Below are 24,831 nucleotides of genomic sequence, written 5' to 3'. Positions count from 1 at the left end.
TGTACTTAAAATTAAATCTTCTACTTTTACCAAAATTGTATTAAATATATTTCAAAAATACAAAAAAAAAACAAATAGATAGAAAATTTATCTAAATAAGAGACTACTTTAGACAATTAAAGTAATAGAAACCTAATAGAAAGATATTTGTATTTAATAAGGTTTTAGATCTTAAATTATATTTATTTTAACAAAAAATAAAATACATTTATTTTTAACAGTTTATTTGTTAATGATTTAATAAAATAATTTAAGCAATATCTCTATTTGCTAAATACACAATTAAGAAATATTATGCGTGTTAAATTGCTACAACTCTAAAATACTTAATCCATTTTTATGCATAAAATGCTTGAGCTAGCATGAAGTTTCAGGGAACTAATTTATTCTCATTCAGGATGTTAAAAACCATAATCCTAAGGAGATTTTGAAAAACTTTCCTCCACTAGAAAAAAATGTGCAAGAAAAAATTGATGGAATGAAATAAAGATTTGAAAATGATTATAAAAATCAAATGAATAAGTTTTTTGATTTTGCTTAAGAATTACAATAATAACTGAAATAATATTTAGATTAGCTTGAAAAACAAATAAATTCCCATTTTGAATAAATTATTAACAAAATGGATTATCTTTATGCTTAATATTCAATCTTATCTTAGGTAGAGCATCTTTAGAATATTGTTAATTTAAATGATAATGAAAAAAAAATTGCTGAAATGAATATGCTACTTAAATCAATTAATGAAAAGAAAAAAGATAATTCTAAAAAGCTTTTGGAGCTATTTGATGAATTAGAATAATTGGTAGATTAAATAAATGATGAAAAACAAATGGAGATTTAATAAAAAGCCGAATAGTTTATAAAGTCTTTAGACCTTTATTAGATAAAAAACAATGATTAAAATATTTAAAAAAGTTAAAATTTTTATGAAAAACTGAATGATAAAACAAATTTAAAATTATCGGCTAAATAAATATCTGATAATGTACTACTTGATCCCAAAAAGTTAAATCAAAGCAATATTTTGCTTAATAATTAACCTAATTTAATTAATAATAATAACTATATAGAAATTGAATCAACTAATAATAATTATTATGATGAGCATGAAATAATAGGAAATATTTAATTTTATGAATCTAGAGATGAAGACAACATAGAAATAACAAGAACTAAAAACTCAATCCAAATTAAAAATAAAGCTAATCAAGATTCTAAATCGTATTGCAAACTAGAATTATAAAAATTCAAATATAAAATATCATTTTAATATCACCCATTACACTCAGGCGCCAAATTTTAAATGGGAATAGTTTAAAATCTATAAAAGCATAAGTTAATAGAAAAATAATCAAAAGATACAAACGTTTAAAAATTTGAGTTAATATTAGATAGTTAAGATAAGATATTTACTTTATAGAATACTTATGAAAGGTAGAAGTAAAATTTAAACATAAAAATAAATAAAAAAAATTAATATTTAATTCTGCAGTTAAATGAAAAGAGGGAGTAAATTTAGTTTACCTCATTTAAATAATAAAGAATTGGCTGAAATTATTATTATTTGGAAATATTCATTTTTATTAAAAACCAAATCTATTATCTAAATCTTGTTTATTACTTATATTTATTTATTTATGTCTTTTTAAAAATATTTTTTAGTATTCAGTACCAAGATTTTGAATTTCATTTTTTCATAAATTAAAAATATTATTTTTTTGTATTGTATTTAAATAAAAAATTATACTTCACTTCCTTAATAACCAAACCCATCTTCCCACTATACTTAGGATTGGTTTTTATTAAGTTATTTTAAAAATCTTTATAAAAATGGGCTTAATTATTTGGGGTCTTAATTAATAATAAATTAAATTAGATAAAATAAATAGATAAAAAAACAATTTTTTAAGTTATTTTTACTTTAATTAAATTTTATTTTGAGGCAATAAATAAAATAAGAAATATGAATAATTCTTCATAAAAAAAATTATAATAATTAATAATAATCATTCATTATTTTCTTAAGGTTAGTTATAAGGGCAGAGGATTTACTGGCTCACTTAAAAATTTGTAGTTCATCATTAATTTATAATCTTGAGGACATGTGAAATCAAACATTTTGATGAATTTATTCAAAATTATTCTTGCTTCTAATAGCGCAAGCTATTCTCCAATACATTTTCTTTGACCAGCACTAAATGGAATATTAGCATCGGGATGCAAATCACTTGATTATTTTTCTAACCATCTTGAAGGATTATATTTGTGAGGGTCTTGATAGTACTTAGAATTTCTTTACATACTCATTGCATAAGGAGTAACGATTGTGCCTTTTTTTATAGGAATTCCAGCAAGCTCATGATCTTTAATAGCCTTTTTAATAGATATATTTTATTTAATATAAACAAATACTTAGATAATTCTTAAAGTTATTAATTTTATTATATATAATAAAATAAATAAAAAAGTAATTAATTAATTACTATTCTATCAAATAAAATATTTCCAGGACCATAATATCTAAGAGTTTCTTTGATCACAGCATTTAAATATGGTAAATTTTTAATTAATCCATGAGCAGATTAATCTGTGTTACTATCTATTTCACTTTATAATTTGGTATATATATCTTTATTTTAAGATACATAATAAATAGTCATTCCTAAAAGATGTCCAGTAGTATCCATACCAGCTATATAAAATGTCTTAAAGTCTTAAAATAGCTAATTTCTGGTGATTTCATCAATTTTATGTGTTGAAATTAGTTAAGCTAAAATGCAAGGATTTTAAATATATCCTTTTGTTTACAACTCATTTGACATAATTTCAATTTGTTAATCTATCTTTTGCAAAAGATACTTATTAAATTCTGCAATAAATTTATTGAATTTTCTATGTTCTTCAGTAACCCCTAATTCGAAATATTTAGAACCAAACAAGAAATACATAATTGAATATGTTTGGTTGCCAAGAGTGTTAATAATATGAGACAAACATTAAATAATTGTAAGGCCTTAAAACTTTTCTCCCTCTATTACTTCTCCAAAGAATGAGGCAATAATCACTCTTCCAGTTATTTCTTATATTTAAGCAATAGGATCAAAGTTCTTTAATTCTTAGTTTTTAACTGCTAAGTTAAAAATTGTATCAGTAATATCGTTGATGAGAGGTGTTAGCTTTTAAATGTATTCATAATGAAAAGCAGGAGAAAAAAGCTTTCTACTCTCTTTCCAAGTATTCCCTTCAGAGAAAACAATTCCATTTTTAAGAAATCTTGTTATATTTTATATAAAAGTTTAATCCTTCTAATAGTACTGAGATTTTGAGAAGAAATCCTTAATTATTTCAGGTTCAATTAATCTTAATTTGACTTTTGTTCCTTATAAGATTCAAAAATAAATTCAGTAAGGAATATTCATTAAAAAATAATTACCTAAATTTGTTACAAACAATTTTTAATCTGGATCTTTATCTAAAGCATGATGAACAGAATAATCAGCATCAGCATGTTACTTTAGATCTTGTTCTTGCTCAATCATTTCTCCTAAGATAGGATAGTAAAATCCTTTCCCATATTTTCTATATTTAAGATAGCTAAAGTATGGTTTCGCGATTTTAAAGTATGCAAAAAGCGCTACAGCAATCAATATCAATTCGAAGATCATTTATTCTCTTATTTTTTAATTATCTTTTGTGGTTTTATTAGTTAATTAATTAATTATAAGTTTTTCTCAATAATTTTAATCAGATTTCTTTTTTCTAATAAAAATAAGCAAGTATGCAAATGAGTAATCGTGATTTGTAAATCAACATTAAAATTCAAAAAAATAAGTAACAAACAAATTATTAGTAATCATTAGAATTTACATTATTTATTTTATTTCATTGTAATAAATTTAAATTTAAAAATAATTAACGAGCCATTAATTTCGCATATGATGTTAATTTTCTATCATATTATTTTTTAAATAAAAAAAATATCTTTATTAAATTTTCTATTAGTTTTCTATGAGTAAAGTAAAATTCAGATCGTATTTTTAAATTTTGTAAATAATTTATATAAGAATAAAATATTTTTTAATAAAATCCTCTCAAACAGCCTATAAAAAATAAAATATATTTAAGAAAACAAATTAAAACAAATAATTCCATGATTTGAGTTAAATTAATATTTCGATTACTCATTCATACACTTAAAAATAAGTTAAAATCGCAATCACTTTTTTTAATGAATATTACAAGCTAATTTAAAATCTAAAAGAGAATAGTAAATAATTCATTTATTGATTTTAGAAAGTAAATGAAAGAAAATATTATTTAATTACACCGATAAAAATATTCACTTATAAAATATCAAGTAAAAATAAATAATAAAATGAAAATTATAAAATTAATTTTTTATCGAAAAGTAGTTGTTAAATAATTCATGAATTGGTTGATTGAAGAAATTATTTCAAGAAAAAATAATTTAATTACACTATTAAATAATATGTATTCAATATACTAACTAAAATAGATATTAAGTAAAAGTAATAATATTGAACTATCTATTTTTAATAGTATGTATTTATTTTATAAGTTAAGTTGATATATATATTTTTAGAAAAAAATAAAACTTTAAATATCAAAAAATCAAAATATAATTTATTTTCATCAATAAATAAATATTCATATTTATAATTTTTTATAATAATTATTTAATATTTAAAATATTAAGCAGATATAATTAATTATTCGAATAAAAATCATAAAACTAGTTTATTATTTAAAGGTAAATATAAAATCTATTATTGAATGGTTGAAGAAAGTAGATGAATGAAAAAATAATTTAATAAATTATATTTATCTAAATACTCTATATAAATACATAAATATAAATATTAAAAAGTGTAATTTAATGGTTAGGATTCTATCTTTTTAAATACTTAATAAATATTAGTGATTAAATAACAATTTTATTGAATATTATCACTTTCTATTATTTTAGTATAAATTATTAAGAATTTTTAATAAATTTATTTGTAAATTTTAGGTAATATATTTACTTTAAAGAAACTAAAGGTTTTTTATTAAGTAGTTGCTAACATTTAAGCTATTAATATATATATTTAAGACATACCTGATTAGTAGACAAAAGTTTCAAAGAAGGACTAATGGAAATCCAAAAAACTTAGAAGGTAAAGGCAAGCTAAAAGATTCTCTCCTTTATGAGAAATGAGAGAGAGAAGGGAAAGGAAACTTACATTATTCATAGATCTGATAGGGGAATGAAGGAAATTCCAGTAAAACCTCCAAGTGAATTTGATAAAAAATTTGATAAAACAAGGATTAATGATGGCATCCTTGAGGAGGATGAAATAGAAGATTTAGACAAAGTTTATGAATAAGTTAAAAAATTTATAGAAAATAAGCATGGCACTTCATTTAGGCCTTCGTATGAGGATGTTAAGAAATATATGGAGGCATATCTAGCAGAAAAAAATAAAAAAATAAATAAGAATGCATTCAACAGCTATTTAAATTGCAAAAAAATTAGAGAAGAATACATGAAAAGTAAGATAGAAAAAAGGTAAGAGAAAAAAAGAATGAGGGAGTTAGCTATGCATGGGATTATTGTTAAGGAAATCAAACCAGAAGTAGAATTGAATGAGAGAGATAAAAAATTGTTAAATTATTTTCATAAGCCTTATGCACAAAGACCAAATACTGTGAATGTAAATTTAAGGATCAGCTAATACAATAAGAAAAAGGTTGATATCAATAAGGAGTGCTAAATTTTACAAAAAGAGTGCAATGATATGATTAAAGATTAACTTGTAAATGCAAATAAAAGTTTTGTTTAAGGTTTGTCTAATACAAATGAATCTTTTTTTGTGCACACTCCAATTGCAGCAAGCAGAGCTCAAACTGCTTAAAATGGGATTTTAGAACGAAGTGCTTCTAGAAATTACAGCAGATCTAAAAAGACTTAGGCAGCTAAATTTAATAAATCAGTCAACAATTACTACTCAGATTTTGAGAATGAAAATGTTTCATTAGATAATTATGTTACATAGCAAAGTGGACAAAAAACTAAAAAGAAAATTAAATTTGAAGGGAGTTTAGATTTGAGTCCTTATAATATGGCTGAAAAGTGTGAAATAGATTTAAGAGAAAAGGAGAGCAACTTTTAATCTCTGCTTTCAGGACAGAAAAATTTAAACAAAAACTTGAATATTTTTATTTATAACCCTTCTGGACTAAAACCAAAAAGACAAAACATAGAATCATCTTAAGTTAATTAGAGAAGAGACCATCTAAACCTTACTAAAGAAGCATTTTACACTCCAAGTTAAACGAAGTACACAAATAATATTTATGATGATTTTAACGAAACTCAAGGGGCATTCTTAACTTAGCAAGCTAACAAAAAAAGTGCATTAAAGAAAGTTCAAAAGAAAGATTTAGAATAAGAAGAAAGCGATACAGAAAATAATGTTTCTTATTTAGAAGATAAATTTGTAAGGAAAACAATGATTTCTATGGTTACAGGAAAGCCTATACGTCCTTATTTATAACTTTAAAGTCTTGCAGATAAAATAGAGATGAGAGGTAAAGAAAGAAAGTAAAGAGAAAAAACTAAAATATTAGATGATAATAAGCTAAGAATGTTTGAGGAATTTAGAAATTTTAACTTTTCAAGTGATCAAAAGAATATCCCAAATACGCATTCTAACTTTATATCATAATATTATATGAATATGAACTAGCAAAATATAAATCCTTAGAACTCTTAAAGTGGACAAGGCACTTAATCTATAAGTTAAAGCGTCAACAATTCTTTTAATAATGGTGCTTCTAAATAATAAAGAAAAAGCTTTTTGAATGCAGTTTCAAATCAATTAAGTAAAACAACTACAGCTAGATAATCTGTATAAAATGCGTAATTAAATAAGGAAAAAAAGAAAAGTGCATTCAATAACTCTAATGATAACACTGCAACCTTGTCTAGCAACTAATAAACTGATACTTTGAATAAATAAAGCAGAAATGCTAATAGAAGTTAAGGTCCTTCATCAAATGGAAATACACCAAACAATGCTGCTGGGAAAGAAAATAAAAAGAGAAGCACTTCTTCTTTTGAAATATAGAAAAACACTATTTCTGTTATTAGACAAGATAATATTATTCCTGAAAATACTGAATATTCGTTCTCACATTTTGGAGGCAGTAAAGAAAATAGATTTGACTAATTCCCTAAACAATTATATAAGCCAAATAACTAAAATGAAAAAAAGAACGATTCTAATATTTTCACAGTCAACTAAAGATTTGGTTAATACTAAAAGCTCACTGAAAAAATAAATAAGTAATAAAATAATTTTTAAAAATTTTTTTAAATTTGAATCAATAAAAATAATAGTTTAAGAAAGCATACAAATTTTAAGCCAGGATACTGGGAAGAAATGAAAATGCTTGATGAGTAAATTGAAAGAGAAAAAGACATTACAGTCAAAATTGAACTAAGAAAAAAGCAATAGCTGTTAGGCAGAAAATAATTCTAGGCTTTAAAGTAAAAAGAAGATGAAGAAGAAGAAATTAAGGCATAGAAATTTGAAAAATTGGTTTAAAAAACATAATACTATGAGAATAAATTGATTTCATAATTCGAAGATATCAAGAAAACTAAATAAAGAAAAAACGAAGAATTTAAATTTTTAATAGAAACACTCAATAGAGATCGCCCTATGACTAGAGATATTAGATTAAAAAATTATAATCTCAGCAGTAGACTTAATCCAACATAAAAAGAAAGATAGGAAGAGAAAGAAAAAGAGAAGACTATGAATTTATCTCTAAATGATATGAGAGAAAAGGCAGAAGAAGAGAGAAAGAAAATTTTAGAAAGTAACTGTAAATAAGTAGAGTGGTATTAGCAAAGTGTTAATAAATTAGCTTAGCTCTCTTCAAATGAAGAGGATATGTCAATCTGTCATCTTATTATGGATCAAATAAAGTAAATACTAGAAGATGGTATTTAGTTAACTTTTTCTCATATATAGCATGCTCTCACCTAAGTTGAAGAGAATCCTAAATTATTGTATAATTCCAATTCACTCTATTGTGTCGAATTATCTCTTTCCTTATTTTTTACTCATATAACTGACCTATAGTCTTTCACTAAACTATAAGAGGCCTATTTTAAAAAGCAAAATCAAAAAGAAAAGTCTCATAAAACAGAAGCATCTTCAACTATACATTCTACAGCAATTAAATAAGATTTTTGAAACCTTATTTTTATTAAATAATGTTTTCTGATTAAAAAAATATATGAGATTATACAAAACAATATCTTTTTTTTAATTTTAATTGGAATGAAAATTTCTAAAAGCAAAAGTTACTTTAAGCAATAAATCTAAGTAAAATACTTTCAGATAAATTTAATTTATAAAACAATAATTTGTTATTAAACAAATAAACATTTTTGAGAAATTTGAAAAAAAACATTCAAATAAGATTAAAAATAAAATCGTAAATAAAAAATTTAAATAAATTTATTTCATAAATGTAAAATATATAAAAAGCTTAATAATATTATATAATATATGACTGTAAATATTATATTTTTAATCATAAACTTAAATTATTAATTATACAAAAAACTAAATTTGTAACTCCAACATATTAATTTTATTGATTTTTTTGTTATTAATTAAACATTTGAATTAATGTTTAAAATTAATATATCAAAATCCATAATAAATTTATTATTAAATGCAATTAAAAAAGAATATATTTTTAGAGAAAATACCTAACAAAAAAATAAAATAAGCATCTTAAATAATAATTTTATAAAATCCTTAATTTTTGAAAAAAAATTAAAAATTTTAAGTTAAATAAAATAATTTATAATGCTTTATTTTCTAATGAACTTTTAAATAAAAAATTAAAAAAGAGAAAACTAAAAGAATTAATTATTTATTTAGATAAATATATTTATTTTAATATTTAAATTGTTTAGAATTCATGTTTATTTATATGTAATTTTTAAAAATTGTTTTGTAGATAAATTATATAGGTTTTATTAGATTATTTTTAAAAACATAAAAAAAAAATTTTATAGCTGTTAAATAGATTGAATAAACTAATTGTTATTTAGAAACAGCCTATTTATTATTATTTTTTGGTTTAATTTATTATAAAAGTTTAAAATAATTAAAAATATTTTTATTAAAATTTAGTATTTAGTTATGTTAAAAATTAAATAATTTGTTATTTTATTTGAAATCTATTATCAATTTAGTCACAATGCTCTTTCATATCTTTTCAATTGTGTTTTCATGCAAAGAAGACAAATTTGAGTAATTTTCTTCAGTAAATTATTTATTTTAGTTAATTTTTTAAGATAAATTTTAAATATTTTATTTAGAAACTGTCTATTTATTATTATTTTTTGGTTTAATTTATTACAAAAGTTTAAAATGATTAAAAATATTTTAAAATTTAATTTTTAGTTATTTAAAAAATTAAATAATTTATTAATTTATTTGAAATCTATTATCAATATAGTAACAATGCTCGTTCATATCTTTTCAATTGTGTTTTCATGTAAAGAAGACAAATTTGAGTAATTTTCTTCTGTAAATTATTTATTTTAGTTAATTTTTTAAGATTAATTTTAAACATTTTATTTATTAATCCTATTTTTTATTATTTATGTCATCTTTTTATGCCACTGCATTCCATATTTTCTGGCTACGTAGAATTAGAAAATTTTTTGGCCTTCTTTTTTATTATTCGTTGCCTCAGGTTCATTATTTGCTTCTTATTCTTAATTCGCTGCAAATAAATTTTATTTAGTAGCAGCTTATTAGCTTGAGTTCAAAAGAGGAGAGTTTTTTATATTTTATAAAATAGTCTGCTTGTTACCAGATTTTTAATTGCTTTGTGAAATTGTATGACTTGGAGATTAAATTTCCTAGTTTTCATTAAAGACTTATGTTTTATATTATTTGTTCTGCTAAATTCTTTGCTGTTAAATCAGCTCTTTTTATAATTAAAATTGATTGTGTTTTCTTCTCAGCTCATCAACTTCATCTTAGAGTCTAATGAAAGTAAAGAAGTCAGTTGTTTTAATACCAATTGTAATTTTATCGCTGTCAACATATTCGATTAATTCGCAATTATTAGGAAGATTTTAGTTTTAGCTCAGCCCTTTAAGGTAACTTACATTTTCTTCTGTTCCAGCCATGTTAGGAGAATCTTCATAATTACTGTTATTTAAAGCAGCTAAGTTCATTATCTTCTACAATTTCAAATTTGTAGAATTATCTCCTTAAGAAGGGTAGCTTGTTTGAGATGTGCCCTGATTAGCTAAAGTATTTTAAGCCTAGACATTTAAGCTATAAGTTTGTCCTAAAGAAGTTTATTAAGCAGTTGGAGAACTTGCAGGTTATATTTTTTAATCATTTTATATTATTTTTTTTAAATTCATTCTAGCTGGAATAATTTATGAAGCTTTATCAAAATTGTTAAATAGTAAATTAGTGTTTTATTTTGCTTTTGTTTGCTCTGCTCCTAGTGTCATTTAGGCTTCAAAATATGCATTTTAATTATTGTTTGAGTCCTTTGAAGCTTTACTTTTTAATCTTTAAGAATTTTCATGAGCTGTTTCTTCTTCAGAGTCTGTATCAACATTCAACTTTAATATAAAGTAAAGATAGTTTGTATAAATAGCTTATCGGTATGAAAAAGAAGTACTTAAATTTTTTATCAAGTTGTATAAGAGTAATTGATTTACTTTGTATTTAATCTACTTCTTGAAATGTTCTCCTCCACCTTGCTCAATATTCATAAGAGCTCGAGATCTTACGTTTTCAAATTATCCTTTAAACTTTTAAAGTTTTGTTATTTCATTTTATTTTAAGTTCTAGTTTGCTTAATGTGATTTAGCTATCACATTTTTTATTGACATAATCTTTGTTCCTCCTCCCTACTGTCTTCTTTCTGGGCTCTAACTATTTGACTCAATCATTTTTCTTCTTCTTCTTCCAAAAATTATAATACTTTTTATAATTAGAAATTAAAAACAAATTCACAAATAAGCAACAAAAAATTAAAAATATGATAAATTTTCTAATTAAAATAATACAAATAATTTATTTACTTTGTAATATAAATTTCATTGATAATTAAATGCATAAAATTTAAAATAAAGTAAATCGACCAGTACAATCCTAAATATTTTAAAATTCAAAAAAAGGTAAAAATAATTAAATATTTTATAATGCAAACTTATAAAATAGATAATAAATCACATTATAAAAACTTTTCAATTTGTTTGAAAAAATGTTAAAATCTGAATGGCAAAGCAAAATATATATTTTTTATTAATTTAACACACTATTGAAAATAAATAAATTAATAAAATTGAATTTATTTAAACAAATATTTTTTTTTTTTTCTTCCAATTATAAGCTTTTATAAAAAATATAAATATTAAAAATAGAAATTAATAAGCAATAGTTAGATAATTGCATACCAAATATAATAATTATAAAAGCGAATAGTGAGTTATGTTAATAAGAAATTAAATTTATTTTGTTAATATGTTGTATACTTATCGTATTTTATTTTAATCAATCATAAATATATATTAAATAGTATTCAATTTAAGCACAAACATATAAATGTTGATTATATTTCAAAATACTGTGATACTAAATAAAAGTACGTAGTGAATTATGTTAATAAGAAATTAATTTCTTTTCTAAATATTTATTTATTTATTTGTTGTATTATATCTTACATATGAATTAAGTAGTAGCAAAGTAGAACTAATTAAAAATTTTCAACTTTTAAAATTAAAATATTAAAGCTAAAATAAAAAATATTTCTTGTTTTTAAATATGTTTTATGATATAGTAAAATAAAAATTTTAAAAAGTTTAAGTTTTATGAGGAGAAAAAACAATAAAATATATATAACACATTTAATTCTAAAATTAGAAAATTTTGAGTAGATCTGATTTTTATTAATATTTTCTTATTTCTATTCATATTACCTTTCTATAACAATATTCAATTAAAAATTTTTCTATTTCTTTACTAGATGAGTTACTAGTTAATAGACATTATATAAGATCGGATCAGGTTAGATCCAAAAAATGAGAAATCAACAAACTCTTCTAAATTATATTTGGCAAGATACATGAGAAATCATATAATTTTTACACTAATTTTTTGATAAATTAGCTTTAATTGGTTTAGATCATGATATTTCAATTCATTTTACAAAATAATTTAGAGAAATTTTCGAGAAAGTTTTGATGATGAAGCAATCAATTCAATAGAAATGATTCTAGAAAAAAAGGTGGTGTACTCTTATATATAAGTTTTACCTTAATAGTATGAATGTATTTTTAAATTAAGGATAGAAAGAAAATAATAATTACAAAAATTTAGATTAATAGATAGATATATATAATTTGAATACTGCTTCGTTTTTAAATATTGATTTTAGGATATTTATTTACATATAACATAATTAAAATACAAAAAAATCTAATAAATCAAATATAAATAAAATAAGTTAATAGCAAAATGTCTATCATTCACATTAAGGATTAAGCTGGTTTTGACAAGGAAGTTTTACAAGCTAAAAACCCTGTTTTAGTTGATTTCTACGCTGACTGGTGTCCTCCTTGCAGAGCCCTTGGCAAGGTTTTCGAACAACTCATTTAAGAAAGCAACGGTTGGAATATTGTTAAGCTTAATTGTGATGACGCTGGTGTTAAGTCCATTGCTTAATCTCACAGTGTTTCTGGTATTCCCGCTGTTTTCTTCTACAACTAAGGAAAGTTAGATGCTGCTCACAGCTTTACTGGTTTCGATTAAGGTAAACTCCAAAAAGCTATTGACCATGCCACTAGTCTTGCTAAGTGATAGCGTTTAACCTTTTAACAAATAATAGATAAGAATTAAATATAAAATAAATAGATTGTTAATAATTTTATTTTTATGTTTCCATCTACAATCGTACAATTTATTCTAGATTTAATCATTACCAATAAAAATATATTTCAATCATTTAAACATAATGTGAAATCTTGCTATTTTGTTTTAAGAAAGACATTTTATTGTCATAATTACATTTTCATACTGAAAATATATCTAAAATGAAATTTAAACAATAATTTTATGGCAAATCTTTATCTCCATATACTGATTTATATTAAATTATCAATTTAAAATGCTAATATATTCATAAAAAAAAAATTTAAAGTGTTTTATGGAGTAAAAGATGGTTGTTCATAACTCCCTACTAACTACAAATAAACCTAAATAAAATCAACATAAATAAAAGAGAGTGAAATTAAAAATAAAACCAGTTAATATGACGCATTATGAATTTAATATTTCTCTAATTATAATTAATATCTATTTATTAAAAACAAACATGAAATTTAACCAGAAATTATATTTATTATTAGGATTTATTTATGAGTTAAAAATCAATTAATATTTTTAATATAATAAATTATATGGAAAATATTTTCGTTTTTTTTAAATTTTAATTAATATTTATGAAAATTAAAATGATAAATAAATATTTTTATCTAAAAAATTACAGAAAAAAAACGATTAGTTCTTAAAAATATAAAATTTAATAAAACTTAAACTTGATAATCTTTTCTATTGACAAATGAAAAATGATTATTTAATTAAAGTCTGTCTTCAAAAACTTTTTTAATTTTTATATAAAATAAATAAATAATTAATTACATTTGTGAATAGAATTTATACTTTAAAAATTAAATTGTCAAAATTTGACCTAAGATAATATTTTATTTACATAATTATTAAATATTTGTTGATTTCACTTATAACTACCTATCTAACCAAATTTTTACAGCACTTCCTCGTATTATTTAATTTTTTCATTTTTCTACTAAATTTTGCTGCTCATTTACTTGTATATTTCTTCTGTTTTTTTGGCAAAAACTTAACCCCATTTTTGTTTCTCTTGGTTAATTACATGAATATCTTTTTAAAGCTCTTTTATTTCATTTGTGTATGCTTAAAAGCCAAACTGAATTATCTTTTTAAATTCTAAAAGCTCATTTTCATAATATTCAACTATATCTGCTATTATTTAATCGCAGCCTATTAGTTTTTTTTCAAACAGTGTAATTAGTTTTTCAATCTATTTTAAATGAACTAGCCTTTCCTGATCTTTAAACTTAAATTAGCTGTCTTTTTATTATAGGCTGCTATTTATTTCCTTAAGTTTAAATTAAAGTTTCTCTATTTCTTGATCTTTAATTAGTAATTTTTATTTATATCCTTCGTTCTCTATCAAAGCTAAGTTTGCTAAGCTAAGATTCCTAGGGCTAAAATAAGTTGATCGTTTAGAATCTAAATTTAAAAGAATGTCGTCTAAATTTTACAAGAATCTATTAGGTGTTATAATATCATTTTTGTCATCTTCATTAAACAGAAAGGGGTAATTTTCAAAATCAGAGCTAGCAATATCTTGCAATGCATTAAATGATTTATAATTCATTTGGTTGTTAATATTTGAGTCTGTTTAATTAACATCTAAATTTTACTTGCAATTTTTGCAAAAATTTTATTCTTACTGGTTTTGATAATAATTTTGAATATTTTTATTTTACTAACTTATTCTTTCATCCTACAAACTCTTTTTAAGATTATTTGAAACATCTCTCTCTAAATTATTTGAGATAAAATCTGTTTGAGTTTCTTGATCTTAAGTTTCTATTTCATGAAATGATTTTTTGGAGCTGTAGATATTGCTGAGTATCTTGTTAAAAGATTTATTTTTACTGTCAATTACCATGCTTTTATCGAAGTTGTCTAATATTCCAAAATTTTTTTTCATACCATCAATTTTGCTGGTTTGATCTGAAATTTTTTTTTTGTATGCCATTAGCTGATTGTCTTAATCTACTATTATTCTCTTTAAATCTCTTATATCACTTAAGTACATACTATTTTCTTTTTATAATTTGCTTAATTATTCCTGATGATGAATTAAATCAGCTGTTATAATCCTAACTTACTCTTTAATCATGTGATTTTTTTAAGAAAGTATTTAATTCTCTTCTTTCATTGATAATTACTAGGTGTCATAAGTTAAATCTCTTCCTAAAAAATGATGTATATATTGATTTTGTATCTAGCAGAAATTAACGAAAATACTATTAAAATATATCTTTTATTTATAAAGAATTTATGAAAGAAGTAATAAATAGTAATTAGTTGTTATATATGGTTGAATAACTTTAAAGTTAGCTAATATTATAAGCTCATCGCTTAGTTTGAATTTTTACAGAAGTATTTACAAAAATGGATCAGAACTATTCACTTTACCAGTCTACTATAAATTTAGCAAGTTTATTAAATCCTTACAGTAAGAATTGTAATTTTATTAATATGAATTTTAATTTTGGTTTGAGTTCTATGATTGCTTTTTATCTAAAAATGACTACATATCGATTATAACTATTTCATTTATAAGTTTGTTATCATCAAAAAGTTAAAAATTGAAGACTGTGCAAGATTAAGTTTATTTACGGGGAATCTAAGACTATTTTAAACGCATTTCTTTTATAATATCATCTGGATTCTATTAGTTAATGGGCTATAAATCTAATAATAAATATTTTTCGTTTGGGGGATGGAGAATTTCATATGACTGCAAGAAAAACTGAGATTTTTCGCTTGAAATATATTAAAATCCTTGTAATTTTGATAAATTTATTAATCCGTTGATGAATTCTTTGAAAAAAGTTTGACTATTTATTAAACTTCTATTTAGATTTAGAATTATTAGATTTTTACTACTCCTAATACAACTCAGATACATCTACTTTATACTATTAAAAAACTCCTCGTCATTGACGGATTCATCAAATATTTAGTCAAAAGTAAATGTATTAGGTCTACTATCATTATTACTATTCTCAAAGTAGCTGATTTTACTAATAGGAGATTGAAAAGGCTTAATATGTTTATTCCTATCCTTTTCAGGAGTAATTTCTTGAAAATTGTTTCTTCTTTAGTTTAAATCTAAATCTTCTTACGCTACAGCATTTCCTTCATTCCTAACAGTTTTATTAACATAATTTGCATTTTGTTATTATCCAATAGGAGAGATTGACCTTTGATTGATTTCTTCTTTTTATTATCCTATATAAAACTTTGGAGGAGAATGCTAAATCCGTTCTCTTTTTTAGAAGGCATCAATTTCTTCAAGTATTCTTTTTTCATCTGGTTGGATAATTTAAATTTCATGCTTATTTAACTTAAAAATACATTTCTCTTATCTGATTCCTTCTTTATATTCTTACTTCTAAGCTATCAAATCTTCAGGAATTAATCTAGCAAATATTGACAATTTCTGATTACTCTAGACCTATTATTAATCTAGATGCTATTAAGATGATGTACTTGTAGATCCGCCATGCGATGAGCTCTAATTTGTAGAAGAAAGAGACATTTACTTATTATTACTCTTATTTCCACTATTAACATTTGTATTGTAAATTTATTAAATTGGAAATTCTTTATAAATACTCTTTCTTTTCGAGCTGTTTTTCAGCATGTTTTCTACAAAAAAATAAATATATTATTCTGCTAAGATCTAGCTATCAAAAATCTTTATAAAGTATTAATAAATTTTATAGCCAATAATAATTGCAAACTAAACTATTCTTTTTCTTTTATTAGCCAGTTTAATTAATTTTCAATTTCAAAATCTTCAAATCAAATCCTTCCAAAATTTTGAATTTTTAGAATTCAGAACCAAATTTTATTTGGCTAAGCTATTTCTATGTTTAAATTTGTTAAAAAATGTGTAAAAGTATTTGAATATATATATCTTATTAAATAAAATGTAATTTTTTATTTGCTAAAATTAATTTAACTTATTTCTTATAACTATTTTTATTCAATTTATATCAAAAATAAAATATAAACTTCAAAAGAATTTAAAATTCTTAGGTAAATAAAATAACAAAATTATTTAATAAAAAAATACATAAATTTTAAATTAATTTTTAAGAATTTGATGAAAATATAAATACGATTATTAAGTATTTAATTGTTTGATTATATTTTTTTAATTAAATAAAGAAAAAATACCTTAGCGAAAATATAATTTAAAAATTACACACTAAAATAATATGAAAACACATTAAAAACAAACATGAGTTTATCTTAAAGAAGATTAAACTTAAATAATTTTTGTTGTTAACAAAAAATTTTTATAATGTTAAAATTATTTATATAAATTTTATATAAGAATTGTATATATATTTTTATACATTTATTCTATCTAAATACATACATTGATGGAACGTTATTGGTTGGTTGGTTGTTAATTAGTAGGTTTATTTTTAATCGGTTATTAGTTTTGTCATTTGTGCTTGTTTTGTTAAAAGTTGCCAAAATGAGAGTGCTCAAAAGAAGATATTGAATTATCGTGGTCTTTAAATTATTAAAACTATGCATCTAAATCAAATTCATCATTAAAGGATTTATGATGCTATCTATCTGAATTGGCAATATCAAGTTATATAGAATTCTAGTTATTAGGCTTTATTACAAATTCTTAGTTATTAAAGAATCCTTCATGATTGCTTTAAGTTGCTATATTATGCTCCATAGTGCTCATATCATGACCTTCAAGGGTGGTTGTTTATCTCAATGCTATAGAATTTAAATTTAGTCTTGCTGAATTTGGATAGTTCATTAAATTATTCTCCTTCAACATCAAATTTTTATTTAAAATATTGTTTTAACTACTTAGAGGAGGTTTTTTAGATTTAGATAAAAATGACTACTGATGAGGGTATTGCTTCTTTTAGTTGTAAAATGAATCTATGTTAGTTGAATTGTTATTATTTCCAATCATGCCTCCGTAAATGTTGCTTGGATTTTCGTTTAAAGCATAATTAGTATTGTCATGTAAAATAGATTTCTGATTTTCTTCCTACTCTTCATGGAGCTTATTATCTAAAGTTCTCTTACTCTCTTAACTCTTAACTGATCTAGCTGACTTTTTAGAAACCAAGACATTCTTTTGGTCTGCTCTTTGAATTTCAAACCCATAAATATCAGATACTTACTTCATTTTTTCTGTTGCTTCATTAGATCCTCTTCTACTATTCTTTTTACTCTTCTCCAATTTAGATTTAAGCTTGTTTTCTCTTTCCTTTAACTCTTCCTATAATATATCAACATCAAAAATCAAAAATTAATTCCAAATTAATAAATCTAAATAAGAATTAGTCTTAAATTTTAAATAAAATTTATTATTTAAGAAAAATTCTGATAAAGGAGATAACATTTTTTGCTAATAAAATTTGAATCATTTAACAAAATTACTGTTTAGTTGCTTAGCATTGAAGGTAAAAATTCAAGATATGGTGAATTTGATTGCATTTTTTCCCAATCTTTCTTCTTAACTATGTTCTTAAGAGGAACATTAGTCGAAGAGCTATTTTTACGAGAGCCAGGATTAGAAATAGGTACTATGCTTTAACCTTGATTATTTTCAAAATCATAAGATCTCATGTTATAATTTTCTTTGTTTCTATTCTATTCTAGGATATTCTTCATAATTTTACCATTAGAAAGAGATTTTGATTATAAATTCTTTTCATTTATATCAATTTTATTCAAAATTGATTAGCCAGCAGCTTGCTTATCTATGAAGCTTCTAGATTCATTGTTATTTTTAACTGATTGTTCAGAAGTATTCATATCAAAACTCTTTATTTGTTAAATATTATATGAGGGATGCATTAAATTATTTAGTCTCATTTATTTCTTTTAAACATCATAAGACTATTCTTCATCACAATCACCATCTGTATCAAATATTTTTTATCTATTATGAGATTTACCTCCTGTAATATCGCTATTATCATCATTTGCTTTCAAATCTGTTGGTGGGATTGGTGACAAAGGTTTTTTAATTGTTATTCTTTTTCTTTCAGGGCTTGTGGGATGAACTTAAACTGAATTTTCGTTATCAGAAATGTTATTAAAGAAGATTGAAAGGTCTTTTTATTATTACTACATTATCATAGTGCCATCATCTATTTTTTTTAATGATACTTTTTATCTTAAATATTCAATTAATTTTTTGTTACTTTGAGTTTGATTGTGGAGGAAAGATAGAGAATTTGCTTAGCTTAATTAGTTTAATTAGGCCTGAGAAATTAAGTTGTTTAATTTACTTTCTTTGTGTAATTTATTTGAGAAATTCTTTTCATTTTGAAGGGGGTTTTCGTAGAAATTTCCAACACTTAAAGAAATTTTCTTGTTTTGAAGCTCCAATAAATCACCACTCTACTTTTAGTTGTCAATATGAATTTCTGCATTTTGAGAAATAGATAATCTATTGTCTTCTGATTTATTTCTAATTTAATTATCCTAGACAGCAGATTTATTTTTCAGTTATTCTCTCTTCTATTTCATAGCAAGTTACTGTTAAATATTTCTAGTTTAAATGGCTGATAGCCTGTCTTTAGAGTCTTGAATATACCTATTTTCTGAACTGCTTGGTGGATGAATAGTGTTGTTGTTATCCAAAGTTGTATTCTTATCCCAGGTCTAATTTCTATGAGCATTTATGCTTTCGTTAGGATCTAAAATTGTGTTGTTGACGTATGCTTACATTCCATGGTTAATTTCACCTAGCAGCATGCTTCCATCATTCTTTTAATTCTAAAAATGATAAGAATAAATTTTATTAGAATTTTAAGTGTTTTATTTTTCAGTAATAAATAATATTTTTACAATATTTATTGGTAAAATATTTGACTAGTCTTGAATATTAGTAATGTCACCAGCTGTATAAATATGAGATTGATCACAACCATTTATGCTTCTGTTATGAAGAAAACTGGAGTCCCTGTACCCTTAATCTATAGCTGCCTTAAGGGGTTTAATTGAGTTATCAATATTCTCATCAGTTCTAATTTCATTTTATGTATTTTCAAACATCATTTTATTTCTACTGGCAAACTCCTTTTTTTATTAAAAACTGAATTAAAAATATCATTTTTATCTAAATTTAATTACTTTATTTTGATGGTCAATTGAAGTCTAAAAATCTTTTTTTGAGCGAGCTGATCTTTAAGATTTCTTCTTTCCGCAGAGACTACCTGAATGAATTTCCCCATCTCCATTGTTGTTTAAGCTATTGTTTACATTGTTGTTATAGATTATTTAACTTGGAAGTGGTGCAATCTATCCAATGCTTGACTTTCTTGAATTACCTTTGTTTTTCTTGTTATTCTTTAATTAAAATTTGTAAATAAATATGATTCATATTTTCCTAACTGAAAATTATTCAACTAAAAATTTAAGAAAAATAATTAAAAAATAACAAATTTAATTACATTTTTTTCCTTTTATGGTTCTGGTTACAAATTAATACTATCAATGTAGGTATCTTCAGAATCATCAAAATTTATTACTCCGTTTTTAGAACTTTCTTATCTTAACGAATTTTAATTTCTGTCGGACAATATTTTTATATGGTTATTTCTATGCGAATCCAATGTAAAATCTTTCACCTAAACTAATTGCTGTTCTGGCTTCTTGCTGCTATAGTGATTTTTAGCTTGGCTTGCAGGAGTAATATTGACTTTTTTAATTGCTATTTCTTCATGGATATCAATGCTTTCCTGAGACTAATTGTTCTAATTGTTAGCCTTTCTAATCAAAGAAATTCTTTACCTTTTTAAATTTAAAGTAAATATGATGGGGAGGAAAAATTAATCTTTGCTTAAAAAGTGTAAGTATGATTTCAAATAAATTAAAAATTCAAATTACATCATAGGATTATTAACAGATACATTATTAATTGAATAGTCATGTTATGTTTAAGTATCAAACTCAACTGCATTTTTTCCTTCTTAGTTAAAAATTAGATGCTTAATTGGAATATTATCCCCATTATTATAGTTAGGCAAAAATTAAATTTCGTCTTGTTGCATATCACATTCTTTCATTGGAGAATTCTAATATCTTTTTTTAGATGGCGAAACTATTTTTTTCAAAGATTCCATTATTTTTCTTACTGATTTTGAAGGACTTTTAACTTGTGCAACTACTGCTTACATTTTTTCAGGGGATTTTAAATTAACCTCTTGTTATTGTGTAATGTTTTCCTTTTCTAAATGATTTATCTAAATCATCACCCAATTTATTTCTTCGTTAATTTCTCTAACGTAATCAATATTCTTTGTTAATTTATACTTCATCAATATAATAACAGAAATAGCTCCACAAATGAAATAGCGCAACACAAAATCGATTAAAGCAACAAAGAAACAAGTAAGTAAAACATAACCTCCAATAATATCCTCTGTATTGAATAGTAAATAGGAACCTATTCCACCAAGAAGAACAGTAAACAAGAGGATACATCCATGTAACTTATGAGAGGTTGATTTATCTTACAAAACAATTTATACTTCATCTTTAACGTCAAAAAATGTTGAATGCTCTGTAGATTGAATAACTAAATTATTTGATTCAACTCCTTGAACACCATTTTAGCTAATACTATGCACTCCACTACTTTTTGAACTATCTCTATTTAATGCACTACCGTGATTGTTGTGGCCATTTTAATTTTAAAAACTGCTTCCTGCAATAGTTTTAGCATTACCTAACTAGCTCTATTATATACCATTGTTATTGTTATAGCTTTCTTCAGCTCCTATCACCTATTAATTTTCAACATTCGCATTTTCACATTACATAGGGAAAGTCGAAATTCCACTATTTGGCCTTTTCTATTCTACTCTTCTTGATGATAGAGGTTGATTCTTAACTGGAGGATGAGGAATATTCTTTTTAGGTTAAGCAAGTTGATTATTATTTTTATCTACAATTTGTTCTTAATTATTACTGTTACTTATAACAGCTTGAGCTTATTTTTCTTATTAAATTGCAATTGACTCCCAAGCTTATTATTTAGTTGAAGATTAAAGTTCTTTTACATGATTTTTTTAGAATTTCAAGTCTAAATAAAGCAAAAAAATATGTAATATTATAGTCAAAATCAAAATGATTATCAATGGTAATCCGATTTCTATAGTGCTGTCACTGTGATATATACATACAGCTATAAAAATCGAATAAACAAAATAGCAAATGTACTAAAATATGTGAGAAATGATATCTAAATCATATGCAGGATTGCTACAAAATAATTATTCTCCTTTTTCCAATAAATTCCTGTACTTTCTAATAGAGTAAAAATACATCAGAATAGATCCTAAAGAATGATACTATCTAACTGACCTATAAAATAGTTATTTTAATAAGGTTTTAGTCAGAAAATCATCTTAAGACGATGTTATTGTTTCACTATTATTAGCTTAATTTTAATGATTAATTTTTCTTGCTGTTGGACGAGGAGGAGTCTAGATGTTAACTTGCTTAATTTTGCTATTCATTTCAGCAGGAACTTTTTCTAAATCATCTTATTTTCTTAAAGTTCCTTTGTTTTTAGGAGTTTCTAATTTTTCTTGCTAAGCCTCTAAGTCTATAGTGTTTTTTTCTAATCTTGATTCCATTCTAGTAGGATTGTTCATATTAACATGAGAAAAGCTTGTGGTGACAGCGCTCTTTCTTACCTATCATAAATAATTAATAGTTATTAATATTTTTAAAAAGAATTATGATTTACTCCAGGCTGTTGAAGCATTTTTCTCTCATTTTGCATGATCTAATGTTCTGTAGCCTCTTGTTGCTACTCATTAACTTTTTAGTAAATAAATTAATTCTAGTTATACTGTCAAAAAATAATGGCCAAAATCATAAGTAAAGAATCAATTCTTGATAAACTAAATTTTTAAAACATTTACCTTTCTTAAGCTTCAAATCGATAACATAATTTTTAATTTATTCTAGAATAGAATTAGAAGCATCAATTGTTCTCATCTAACTTCTCCTTGACACTTTTTCGTACATTTTGATTAATAATGCAATCAAAACAATGATAATAGCCAAATTAACGGCATTCGCTACAATTACTTGAGCCATAAGCAGGCAATTTACTTATCAAATTATTTTTGCAAAGTTATTTTAAGCTTTAATTGAACTTTCACAAAAGATAACCCAATTATTACACAATTATCCAATGAAATTAGTTAAAATTTAGCAATATTAAATTATTTTGTTTATCTTTGTGATATTCTTTAATTAATAGACTTTATGAAAAAAAATTTACTTATTCACATTTGAATTTAAAAAATTTGATTAGATATTGCTTTTGTTAATTGATTTATAATTAAGCAATCGTTTGAAATCAAAAACAACTTGTATACATATTTACATATATACAAAAATACGAACGAACATACTAATAATTAGGTTATAATTAACATTATTAATATTTAACTAAATCCTCAATCATTTTTGAATTTATGACTAACAACTCTCTTCATCTAATTCTGGATTAAGTTTTAACATTTATTTAGGTTAAAAATTTTTCAAAAAAATTTATTATTTTTTGAATTAACTCAAATTAAATCTAAAATCAAGCTAAAACTACATGTTATAATTTAAATATATTTTTAAAATATTAATTTTTTTAGCTCTTTAATTGATTCAAATCAAATCAAAATAAAATAAAAATTTAAAAGATAACTATCTTCTCTTATAAATTAATTACATATTTTTAAATGAAATAGATTTTCAAATAAAAAGTAAATCAAAACATTTAAATTGATATCTTAATAGATTCAAAACAAAAAAATCAAATATCAAATGATTATTAACTTTAAAATTTATTTTCAAAAATTAATTCACTGAGAATATTTACTCATTTTATTTAAAATATTTTTCTCTTTAATATAAAATTCGTATTTAATTATTTAACTAAATGCTTTTATTAAAAAAATTTAAAGAAAAGTAATCAATTACTATTAAATTATAATATAAAAACATATTTTAAGTTAATACGGTAAATGTTTATATATGAAGGCTGCATTATGATAAAGTGTATTTTTATAAAATTTGAAATATTGTGAATTTATTAATATAGAATAAAGATATTTTTTTGAACTATCGATTTTATATTTTATGGTATTTAGAAAATAAATTAAAATCAAAATATTTTATTAATATTTTATTTTTGATATTAATTTGCCATCAAACAAACTATTTTAATTAAATTGAAATTATTTTTACCAAAAATATTTTTAAATAAAATTATTAAATTATAATAAAGATAATTCATTTTAATTTGGAATTTTTACAGATGATTTAGTTTATTAGAGTTGAAAAAATAATTTTTTTTTCTACTATTTTAATGTAAATTATAAGTTATCTCAAAAACACATATTTAATAAAAATTAATTTACAAAAAATATTATTTTATTGCTCAGATATTCTTATTAAAGTTTATTAAGATTTTAAATAAATAATTTTACAATTTAAAACAATAATTGAACTGCTACTATAATGAAATATTAAAGTAAAAATGTTAATTTTTACTAGACAAGCTAAAATTATTATATTAATTAAATAAATAGAATTTTAAAAAAAATATAAATTTATTTAAGCCAGATAAATTATTTAAACACTAAAAATTATTTTTATTAAATTTAAAAGTAGGATTTTTAATAATTAAAAGTATTGATTAGCTGAAAAAGTTTTGTAATAGTCATTTACAGGTTTTTGTGAAAATTAGGATAGGCTACAAACAAAAACATGAGCCAGCTAGCTAAATAGAATTAGTTATAGATTAAAGTAGATCAAACAAGTTATGGTTATCATTCAAGATTTTATTTAA

At 22.6% G+C, this 24,831-nt stretch overlaps 7 protein-coding genes across 7 annotated transcripts; 3 read left to right on the top strand and 4 right to left on the bottom strand. All coding sequences in view use genetic code 6, as the record gives it.

Moving 5' to 3' along the window:
* Window positions 1-55: 55 nt before the first annotated feature.
* On the top strand, window positions 56-1,555 carry TTHERM_000241779 (hypothetical protein; the record flags this gene model as incomplete). The annotated part of the gene is made up of 1 exon (XM_012800227.1): window positions 56-1,555. Exon 1 carries the CDS (start codon window positions 233-235, stop codon window positions 1,553-1,555), a length of 1,323 nt encoding a protein of 440 aa, XP_012655681.1. The 5' UTR covers window positions 56-232.
* Window positions 1,556-2,013: 458 nt separating this feature from the next.
* Window positions 2,014-3,668, bottom strand: TTHERM_00241770 (cytochrome P450 family monooxygenase; the record flags this gene model as incomplete). The annotated part of the gene is made up of 3 exons (XM_001024901.2): window positions 2,014-2,376; window positions 2,487-3,382; window positions 3,437-3,668. The coding sequence occupies 3 exons, from the start codon at window positions 3,666-3,668 to the stop codon at window positions 2,014-2,016; spliced, it is 1,491 nt and encodes a 496-aa protein (XP_001024901.2).
* Window positions 3,669-5,156: 1,488 nt separating this feature from the next.
* On the top strand, window positions 5,157-8,270 carry TTHERM_00241760 (hypothetical protein; the record flags this gene model as incomplete). Its single annotated transcript, XM_001024900.4, has 2 exons — window positions 5,157-7,351; window positions 7,406-8,270. The coding sequence occupies 2 exons, from the start codon at window positions 5,157-5,159 to the stop codon at window positions 8,268-8,270; spliced, it is 3,060 nt and encodes a 1,019-aa protein (XP_001024900.3).
* A 1,295-nt stretch (window positions 8,271-9,565) lies between these two features.
* On the bottom strand, window positions 9,566-11,017 carry TTHERM_00241750 (hypothetical protein; the record flags this gene model as incomplete). Its single annotated transcript, XM_001024899.2, has 2 exons — window positions 9,566-10,684; window positions 10,784-11,017. 2 exons carry the CDS (start codon window positions 11,015-11,017, stop codon window positions 9,566-9,568), a joined length of 1,353 nt encoding a protein of 450 aa, XP_001024899.2.
* A 1,567-nt stretch (window positions 11,018-12,584) lies between these two features.
* On the top strand, window positions 12,585-12,926 carry TTHERM_00241740 (thioredoxin domain protein; the record flags this gene model as incomplete). The annotated part of the gene is made up of 1 exon (XM_001024898.1): window positions 12,585-12,926. One exon carries the CDS (start codon window positions 12,585-12,587, stop codon window positions 12,924-12,926), a length of 342 nt encoding a protein of 113 aa, XP_001024898.1.
* A 934-nt stretch (window positions 12,927-13,860) lies between these two features.
* On the bottom strand, window positions 13,861-16,611 carry TTHERM_00241730 (hypothetical protein; the record flags this gene model as incomplete). The annotated part of the gene is made up of 1 exon (XM_001024897.2): window positions 13,861-16,611. One exon carries the CDS (start codon window positions 16,609-16,611, stop codon window positions 13,861-13,863), a length of 2,751 nt encoding a protein of 916 aa, XP_001024897.2.
* An 813-nt stretch (window positions 16,612-17,424) lies between these two features.
* TTHERM_00241720 (transmembrane protein, putative) lies at window positions 17,425-23,078 on the bottom strand (the record flags this gene model as incomplete). The annotated part of the gene is made up of 9 exons (XM_001024896.3): window positions 17,425-18,234; window positions 18,396-19,111; window positions 19,166-19,742; window positions 19,815-20,045; window positions 20,100-20,315; window positions 20,420-20,759; window positions 20,856-22,669; window positions 22,723-22,796; window positions 22,901-23,078. The coding sequence occupies 9 exons, from the start codon at window positions 23,076-23,078 to the stop codon at window positions 17,425-17,427; spliced, it is 4,956 nt and encodes a 1,651-aa protein (XP_001024896.3).
* Window positions 23,079-24,831: the final 1,753 nt, after the last annotated feature.

This window comes from Tetrahymena thermophila, assembly GCF_000189635.1.
Source record: "Tetrahymena thermophila SB210 genomic scaffold scf_8254373, whole genome shotgun sequence".
Classification (NCBI taxonomy): domain Eukaryota; phylum Ciliophora; class Oligohymenophorea; order Hymenostomatida; family Tetrahymenidae; genus Tetrahymena; species Tetrahymena thermophila.
Note: the sequence above shows the minus strand (reverse complement) of the source record. Positions and strands in the feature narration are given on the sequence as shown.